Source organism: Erpetoichthys calabaricus, chromosome 2 (genome assembly GCF_900747795.2).
Source record: "Erpetoichthys calabaricus chromosome 2, fErpCal1.3, whole genome shotgun sequence".
Lineage (NCBI taxonomy): Eukaryota > Metazoa > Chordata > Cladistia > Polypteriformes > Polypteridae > Erpetoichthys > Erpetoichthys calabaricus.
The window spans coordinates 31,588,201-31,598,096 of record NC_041395.2 but is presented as its reverse complement, the minus strand read 5'-3'; the positions used below and the strand labels follow the sequence as shown (position 1 = coordinate 31,598,096).

The 9,896-nt window shown below is 37.8% G+C and overlaps 1 protein-coding gene across 3 annotated transcripts in view; it reads left to right on the top strand.

Moving 5' to 3' along the window:
- The first annotated feature begins 257 nt into the window (after window positions 1-257).
- The window catches only part of LOC114645726 (rho guanine nucleotide exchange factor 40-like), a 252,056-nt gene continuing 242,417 nt past the window's right edge, over window positions 258-9,896 (top strand). For all 3 annotated transcript variants that reach the window (XM_051923101.1, XM_051923100.1, XM_028793549.2), the window contains exon 1: window positions 258-528. In XM_051923101.1, the coding sequence (XP_051779061.1) occupies window positions 526-528 (3 nt within the window). In that variant the 5' untranslated portion in view covers window positions 258-525. The remainder of the gene's footprint in view (window positions 529-9,896) is intronic.

Here is a 9,896-nt window from a genome sequence, read left to right as displayed (position 1 = left end):
AGGGCATAAAGAAGTCAAACATAAAGCAACTGCATCGAAAAGCTTATCCAAAAGTTTGTCTGGATATGAAATGAGTTAAGCAAACCGAAGAAGTTAGGTTAAAAAAAGGGGGAAACGCAGAAAAAAGGGAGAGGACGGCAGCTGAGATTGGGGATTGTATAATTAAAAGCAGGCTTCGCTCTGTTTGTGCTGTGTGCGCGTACACGGACGAGCAAGAGCGCGCGCGCGCGCCGGCGCACAGACACGCACATACACTCACACACACACACATTTATCAAACACAGACGCCGTCTCAGACAAGGCTGGACTGAAAGAAAAGAGGCTGGAGAAAGAGAGCCGTTAGAAATGTGGGAAGAGAAAGTACTTTTCAGTGCCGCGTGAAAACATAGAAATGGAGTTACAAGGACTGTGAAGGAGACCAAAAGAAAAAGGGGAGGACAGTGGGAAACAGAGAAGAAAAAAAGAGGGACTGAGAGAGGGAAGACAGCAGCTGAGAATGTAGCACACCAGAAGAAAGAAATAGCCATGGTAAGTGAAATATAGAAGTTATCTATCTATCTATCTATCTATCTATCTATCTATCTATCTATCTATCTATCTATCTATCTATCTATCTATCTATCAACAGTTACTGTAGTACAGTAGTACAGTATCTTGTTTAAATTCTTGTTTGAGACAGCTGCAGGAATATACTGTACCTATGTAAATAATGCTATCTATCTATCTATCTATCTATCTATCTATCTATCTATCTATCTATCTATCTATCTATCTATCTATCTATCTATCTATTTAATGACTTTATCTAGTTGTACTAATTGTGCACCCCCTCGGAGTCATGAGACACTTGCTGTTTTCTCTGCTTACTGTAACTCTTTGGGACTCTTTGAACTGCCCGTCACCAACTGTACATGCACGTTAGTTAGTCACTAAATGGTGTAACTGTCTACTTTGGTTTAGCGTGCTGCTTTTGCTCTTTGAGTTCTGCAAAAAAGGGTCTTAGTTTTTAGAGTAAGTGGGTGTAACCATTGGCAACAACTGCCAAAGAGTAGCCAGTTTTGGGGTGTGTGGCCTGAGTGATGCTAATTTTCCGTGGATAACAAGCTGTAGTTTGAAGCTATTGAACGGAGAGAGGGGGAGCCGAGGGTAGGGACGGAGGGCTCTGACAAGCCGTGCACAGACAGAGAAGACAGTTTCTTTCATTTGAATGGCTTCAAGAAACAGTTTCCTTTTCATTAAAGGAAAACAAAGCCTTGCCTGCTCAATTTGGCAAAATCTCTTTTGAAGCAGGCTGAGCTAAATAGAAATACTTAGTTCATAATTGTTTTTTTGTTCAATTCTTTATAATGTTTGCTATTTTTGTATAATTTGTGCACAAGAAGCAGGGAAGTTGACTTAAAGAGAGTGGAGGTTTATTCATAAAAGAGCTTGAACTTACCAAAAATATCATCTCTGCATCTTCACAACCTGCTTTATGTATTCTGGGATGAGTGATAAACAAAGTTTCAGTAGTTTTAAGACTAAAGAAGGACCCAAACCAACATGGATCACTACAACATCACCGGGCACAATCATACACTCATCATTACCACAATAATTTCAAGTCAGTAATCTACCTAAACTGTACACATCTAAGATGTAGGAGGAAACAGAAAACATTCACGTAGAATAATTGCAAAGTACAGAAAAGGCGTGCTGGCCACATTGTGGGTGGAGGTTTTTCTGTACTTGAGTGACTTTGTCACTAAATGCAATGGCCTTCCTTCCACATCCCAAAGATGAATGTTAGGTTGATTGGCATCTCTAAATTAGCTCACGACAAGTGAGTGTAGGTGTGTCCTGCTATGGATTGGCGCCTCATCCAGAGCTGCTTCCTGCCTTATGGTCCATACCCAAACCCTGCTGCTGTAATTAAACAAGATGCTTAATTAAACAAATGCTGCGGTGGGTTGGCACCCTGCCCGGGATTGGTTCCTGCCTTGTGCCCTGTGTTGGCTGAGATTGGCTCCAGCAGACCCCCGTAACCCTGTGTTCGGATTCAGTGGGTTGGATGATGGATGGATGGATGGATGGATGGATGGATGGATGGATTAAACAAATGTGTTGATTTACTTTAATGATTGTCTGTCTGTTCCCTCCTTTTTCTGTACTGCATAATTCCAATCAAGAATCAGATAGTGCCAGATCCTATACTGGTAACATATTGGGAACAGCCAGTCCTAGTTTATATTCCAGATACCAGTCTCTTGTAATGTACATTTACTAACAGACTCATATTAATAGATAGATAGATAGATAGATAGATAGATAGATAGATAGATAGATAGATAGATAGATAGATAGATAGATAGATAGATAGATAGATAGATAGATAGATAGATAGGATAGTGAATTCTTTATTTATCCCAAAGGAAATTGTAGGTTTTTGCATAAGCTTATGAAATACAGAGATATTATTACAAACAAAAATCCTTCCCCCACACCCCTTAAACACACACAAGAATTGCACAAAACAAGAAAAGAAAACAATGGGTTTAATTCAATTCAATTTCATTTTATGGTCCCAAGAGGAAAATTTGTTTTGTTGGCAGGTTTTACAGAGACCATAGTGTAACATTAAAAGAAATCAATAAAGGACACAGCTATAAAACATAAACTCAGTATGTGTAAAAATAATATAGCAGTGAGTATAATGCTTATGGTGAAACATTAGATCTGTATATTAGATATAACAGTTAAACCATCAGTAAAAACATGACTAAAGTTTGATGTAAATTATAGCAGTTCATCCCATAATTTAAGACTTTGAATATAAAGCTGACCTTGTTTAGCAGATAATTAAAAGACGTTTTGAACCAGCTGCTTTTAATCCTTGGAACCGTTCAACCTAGGACCTGATAGCAACAACTGAAATTGAGAAAATAGTGGGTGAGTCCTGTATGACAGAATTCACTGTGCTTTCCATAATAATTATTTTTTAAAGCAGGACTAATTTGGCAGATGAGATCTTGTTATTTTTTCCTCCATTTTACAGTTTGATTTATTCTGTTTTATTTGCTGACTCAATACAAGATTTATTAAAGAGTGACATAATGGCAGGACTCACATTAAAATATCTCAGCTTCCTTAGACAGTGGAGGTGCTGCTGTCCCTTTTTTGCAGGTGGTTTCAGTACTTTTATTAAAAGTAGTTTCTGAGTCTATGATTGTCCACGGATATTTATAATTATCAGGATTCTCCAATGTTTGGTCTTTGATGAATATTTTTTGTGGGCGAATGGTGTTTCTTCTAAAACAGATTATTAGTTCTTTAGTTTTTGTAACATTTAAGTATAGAAAAGACTCATCACAGCAGTTGACAAAATCATCTGTCGATAATGATGAGAGAGCAGTCACAGTGTCTCATTATAAACGTGTATTGCCAAAGGTATGAAGGAGCACCAGAAGAGTTTCTTGACACAATTCTGCTGAATAATATGTTGTCCAAAAGTATGGAACACAAAAAATAAGTGTACCTGGAAAAAAAATGTCATGGGTGCAAGGAGAACCTCAAGACTCCATACAGTGGCAAAACAATTGTAGTGAGTCTGTGTGTGAATGTGTGAGGTAGAAGTGCTGTCTTCTACATCACTCCCATTCTATCTATCTATCTATCTATCTATCTATCTATCTATCTATCTATCTATCTATCTATCTATCTATCTATCTATCTATCTATCTATCTATCTATCTATCTATCTATCTATCTATCTATCTATCTATCTATCTATCTATCTAACTTAGCACCTCACATACATATCTACTGTGTCTATAGTTGGGATGAATAGCTAGTGACAGGCATAAGAAAAATTCAGTGTTGGCATCGCAGCATTACTTCTTCTCAGAACTTTGATCTTTCGTGGTTTTCTTGCTAGAATGTCAACTTTTCTGTTTTTTGGGGAGCTTCCACCCACTATCTATCAGCATGTTATGGGATCGGCTGAAGAGTCTAAATCAGTGTGGTGTGGTGAATCTGGGCGCATGTTAACTTTCAGAAGCTACATTCTCCATGATGTAGTCCAAAAAAAAACAATTTTTTAAAGGGTTGGATCATTGAATAACTCATTAAATAGTTTTCAGAATGTGTCTATTTTAACTTACATGAAAGCTATAATTCTTTGAACATGATGAAAACTTTGTCAGCTATTCCAGTATTCTGGAACTGGGGTGAAACAGCAAAACAATGAAGTATGCATGATCCAGGCTGAGAATGAAGCAGAGCTGCTAAAACAGACAGTAAGAATTAGAGCAGCAGCAGGAGGATGACGATGAATAAGCAGATAATCTAAGCTCAGAACAATGTAGCTTTCTCTCTTTTGTCCAAACTTTGAAGTATTTTTCCTACTGCTGTCCAGGAGTGAGACTTTTTCTAAGGCACCAACAAGCTGTGAACGATCATTTAAACTGCATACATTTCCTTTATTAAACCAAAAAGTATAGAATGACTTTATATACAAACTAATAAATAATTCTGTAAAGGAACCTTTGTAAATTGCTGTAGTAAAACACTGTTGACCAAACCAGCCTTTCAAATAAAAAGAAAAATATACACTCAATATAACTCAAATAACACACCCATAAGTGCATAAAACTTTCACTTTTTCTGTCATTAATCTCACGTATATATCACACACACACACACACACACACACACACACACACACACACACACACACACATATATATATATATATATATACTGTATATATATATATATATATATATATATATATATATATATATGCATGGGTCTGATTATAATCTGATATTTGAGTGCTTACATACTAGATAATGCTTGTGGATGGTCATGGCAGCAGATGTCTGCCGACTGGCCGACCAACCACAACCTTTACCTGGTAGGTGACAACTCATATATCAGATTGTATTTAGACCTATGCATGTAATACACCAGTCTACACCCCACCAAGTAAGCTAACCAGCCACCGTGGCACAATGTCTGGAGCTTTGCCTCAGGCGCTGATGTCGGATGTTCGATTCTTGCAAGGGGAAGCAAAAGTGCATACACCTGATGAGCCCCAATTAGGGCAAAACACATGTTGTGTACTCTTTGTATTTTTTTGGAAGATACAATATATCATATACACACAGTGCATTTAGGTAAGACCCTTTATTAAGACCCTTTCACTTTCTGCAAATTTTATTATGTTGCAGATATAATTTTAAATTGATAAATATGCCATTTTTGCCCACCAGTCTATAATCTATTACCCATAAAGACAAACAAAACATTTCTTCGGAATAGTTTTGCAAAATCATTAAACATCAAAAACGATCTCTCATTCATATAACTATTCAGACCCTTTCCTGTGACTCTCCAAATTGTGCTCAGATCTATTGTCTTCACTTTAAATCTCCTTGAGATGTGTCCAGATCTTGATTGGACTCCATCTGTGGCGAACTGAATTGATTGGGAAACATTTAGAATGGCACACATTTGTGTATGTAAGGGTCCACAATTCACACTTTGTGTCAAGACAGAAAACAAGCCATGAATTCCAGGCAACTCTCAGTAGACCACCGCAATCGTACTGTGGTAAAGCATATATCAGGGTAAGAGTATAAACCCAATTCTAAACTTTGAGTGTTCCCTGGAGCACAGTGACCTCAATAACTGTGAAATGGGAGAAGTGTGAAAACACCAGGACTCTCACTGGAGCTTTAGAGTATCTGCCAATAAGAAAGGGATAAACTGCCAAAATCCAAGTGTGCAAAGTTTGTAGAGACTTACCCCAAGAAGAAGTGGGAATTGCTCCAAAAAAGTATGAATTTAAGGTCTGACTACTGATATGAATGAAATATTCCAGTTTATAACCTTTCTAAAAACATGTTTTCACTTGTCATTAAGGGTTATTAAATGCAGATTGACTGGCAAAAATGGCAACATAAACCATTTAAAATGAAATCTATAATGCAATAAAGTTTTCAGAAAGTGAAAGGGTCTGGATACTTTCTGAACCCACTGTATACGGTATATACATTTGTTGATGACAAATTGGAAAATCTGCCTCATTGCAGTCAGGTCAGGTAATTTGCAGTGAGCCAGGCAAAATGGAAAGGAACACAATATTTTTTACATAGCTTAGGCTTCATTTCAGACAAACTACACAGGCTCATTGTTCCAAAATGAGTGTGTGCCTCTGTATATTGTGATGGTGCAGCGTCTCATTCTGTGGCGATTCCTTGTTTGTTTGCTCCAGCTCTTCAGAGTCAAAAGCAAGCACAGAAAGTGCATGAAAAAGTGCATGCAGCAAAAAGATTTCTGTAAGATTACATTTGACTTCCAGTCCTATGTAGAGGTCTAACCGTCTTATATTCTGTCTATTAATTAAAATATATGAGAAGATATAAATAGATTTTTATGGCTTGGTTTGGATGCTTCATATTATCATCAGGGTGTTGAAAGGCAGTTTCATTAAAGACTGGAAGAATGGAGGCCTGCCAAACCAGTTTAAGATAAATTTAGTGTCACTTTCGTGGTTTTTATATGATTTGCACAATAAAATGGAAAAAGGGAAGAAAGAAACTGTACAAGTGTACAAATTAATAAATAGATGACATAATAGCATTATGAAAGTCACATAATCTGTTCCAAAGCATGTTGCAGCAGCACTGTAAGCAAGGCAAGAACCAACTCTGGTCAGGGAGCCAGAGCAATGCAGGGTCCACACAGACACACACACACTCAATCCCAGCAGACCGATTTATGATCACCAATTTACATGAAGTACATGTTGATCAGCCTTGCGTCCTGTGTTAGCTGGGATTGGCTCCAGCAGACCCCCGTGACCCTATAGTTGGATAATGGATGGATGGACATGTTGATCATTGGAATGTGGATGGAAAACTGGAGAACCCATCAGAAAGCTTAGAAAAACATGAGGATCACATGTAAACTCCACACTGACTGCAACTGTACATTGAAGTGATGAACCGTAGAGTTAAGGGATTGAAAACAGGAGAGAAAACAGAATAAACAAACCAAACTTGTATTTTGCAATGGGAATAGTAATAAAATGTATTATATTTTTGATTCCACAAATATTAGCACTACTTTTATGAATTCCATACTAAATGGCATTTAACAGAGGCACTTGGACATATGGATATACAGACACATGTCCATTTATTTAGGTGGATTGCCATTTTTATATACTGCAGTATATTTTCCAAAATATAATTTTTTATATATTTTAAAATACTAGGAATAATATATTGTAAGATACATTTTAGAAAACTATTACAACATATTTTTAAATATACTGTAAATTCTAGTTATACTGTAAAATATATTTCAGCTTGTATTTCAAAATGCCTGTCATTTTTGTATATTACAGTATATTTTAAAATTATAATAACCTGGCACTGAAAATTTCATTCAATACAAATTTTCCAATCTGTTTCTGATACTGAGATATTCTGTACACTAAATCACACTGTGATGCAGCACAAATAATAAATCTGTTATTAACCAAGTACAGGCAAGTAGTGAAGTTATAAATTAAAGCCTATGTATGATAGCGGTACAACCAACTTGAACAATTTTTAGTGAAGTCCAGGAAGTTAAAAACAGAATCATTATAATTATTAGGAAGGCCGGGTTGAGCTTTTTCCAGGTAAAAAAGTAAGCCATGAATGATCTTCCATGGACCAGGGCACACAGTATATTGCATGTCTTATCTACTCTCTACAGTAATCCCTCATCCATCGCGGGGGTTGCGTTCCAGAACCCCCCGCGAAAGGTGAAAATCCGCGAAGTAGAAACCATATGTTCATATGGTTATTTTTATATATTTTAAGCCCTTATAAACTCTCCCACACTATTATAAACATTTCCTGCACAATTATACAGCATAAACCCTTTGTATTCTCTTAGATATTAGGTAAGATTCGTTGATATTATGTATGTAAATACAGTTTATATACAGTAAAACCTAAATATTATTTTAAAGATATCGAGCGTCTCCGATATCACATATGTTACAGCCATTACGACAGACAGGCCACCAGCAATAAATACGTACAATGCAAGAAAAATTGTATACAGTAAAATGTGTGTACAGTGACACTAAACTATGTACATGTAATAAGTGCTGTACGTAGATAATTAATTATGGTTACTCACCAACAATGACACGACGACTTGTCCGATAACGATGAGTTTAATTTTACTGCACAACAAAGGATAGCGTTACAGCTTTTCTAAAGGAGCCTCTTCAGGTGACTGTGTAGCACCGCCGTTGTTCTTCTTCCAGCACTCTTCAATCCAAATCCCTAAAGCAGATTCCATCCAGACTATTGCCTTATCACGTCCACTTGCAACTCGTTTTGTGCCCTGGTTAAAGGACACTGCGGCTGTAGATCTTATATGCTTTTCCTCTTTTTTAAATAAAAAGAATCGTGATGCCTGCAGCGTTGTAGCTGTTCCCTTCCTTCAACATATCCAAAACTTTTACCTTTTCTGCAATCATTTCCATCTTCTGTTGGCGCTTGGACACGGCCCCTGAAGCAGTAGCAGGAGCACGTTAATGCTGAATGAGTGAGATGAGACTTCCTGGTTAAAGCAGCACTCCGTCGCTCAGCCAATCAGCAGCACACAGGAACTTAACTGCGTGCTCTGATTGGGTAGTTTCTCAGCCATCCGCCAATAGCATCTCTTGTATGAAATCAACTGGGCAAACCAACTGAGGAAGCAAGTACCAGAAGTAAAAAGACCCTTGTCCGCAGAAACCCGCGAAAAATCCGTGTTATATATTTATATATGGTTACATATAAAATCCGCGATAGAGTGAAGCCGTGAAAATCGAAGCGCGATATAGCGAGGGATTACTGTATATATTTTGTGAAACGATTTTATGTCACGTTTTTTGTCACGCTTTAAATTGGGCTTATTTTAAAACCTACATATATATGTTTGGTATCATTCTTTTCAGAATTTATTGAACTTTAATGTGATGTTGTTAGATTTTCAGGTTCTTATTCCATTTTTACATTATAAACTGAAAAATATCAAGAACTCACGTCCCGCGAGGCAAGAGTTTGTGCCAAGAGATTTAGCCATGCCCAGATCTGGAAATAAAAGACAAAGAGTAGGACAGCTGCTGTACAGGCTTTTAAATGTTCAAAGCATCACGCGAGATGCAGATCATGCGACACGGCAGCAGCAGCAAGCCAGCAGCTGATTGAGCAAAAAGGAGGTAAAAAAAAACTGTATTTGTTTCCCATTGTATTACCATTTAAGAGGGGGTTTCTGAGGAGCGACCATGTCTCCTTGGGGTGCGTTTAGCCCCCCTCTTCACAACGCAAGCAGCAGAGATGCGAAGTGGCTGGCACGTAGCACAAGCCAGGGGGGTTGGTGAGCGAACCTCCTATAAATAATAATTTTTCTTTTCTAAATTTTCAGCTTTTACTAAATTTCTGGCCGCAACTCGGGGTTGGGCGCCGAAGGAGCCTATGGGGGGGGTTTGCCCCCCTACTACACAATATATTCAGAAACATGTTTGTTACAATATGCTGAACTGTTTTGAACAAGATCAAGGTTACAAGCGCCAGAAATGACCTTCCATCACAGAGTGTCTGGGCTCAGCTTTAGAGATAGGGTGAGGAGTGCCAGTATTCGGGAGTAGCTCAAAGTAGCACTACTGCTCCTCCACATTGACAACAGCCAGTTGAGGTGGTTCAGGCATCTGATTAAGATGTCTCCTGGATGCCTCCCTGAAGACGTGTTTCATGCATGTTCAACTGGGAGGAGACCTCTGGACAAACCCAGGACATTCTGGAGAGATTTTAATCTCTCACCTGGTTTGGGAATACCTCAATATTTTCCTTGGAGGAGTTTGA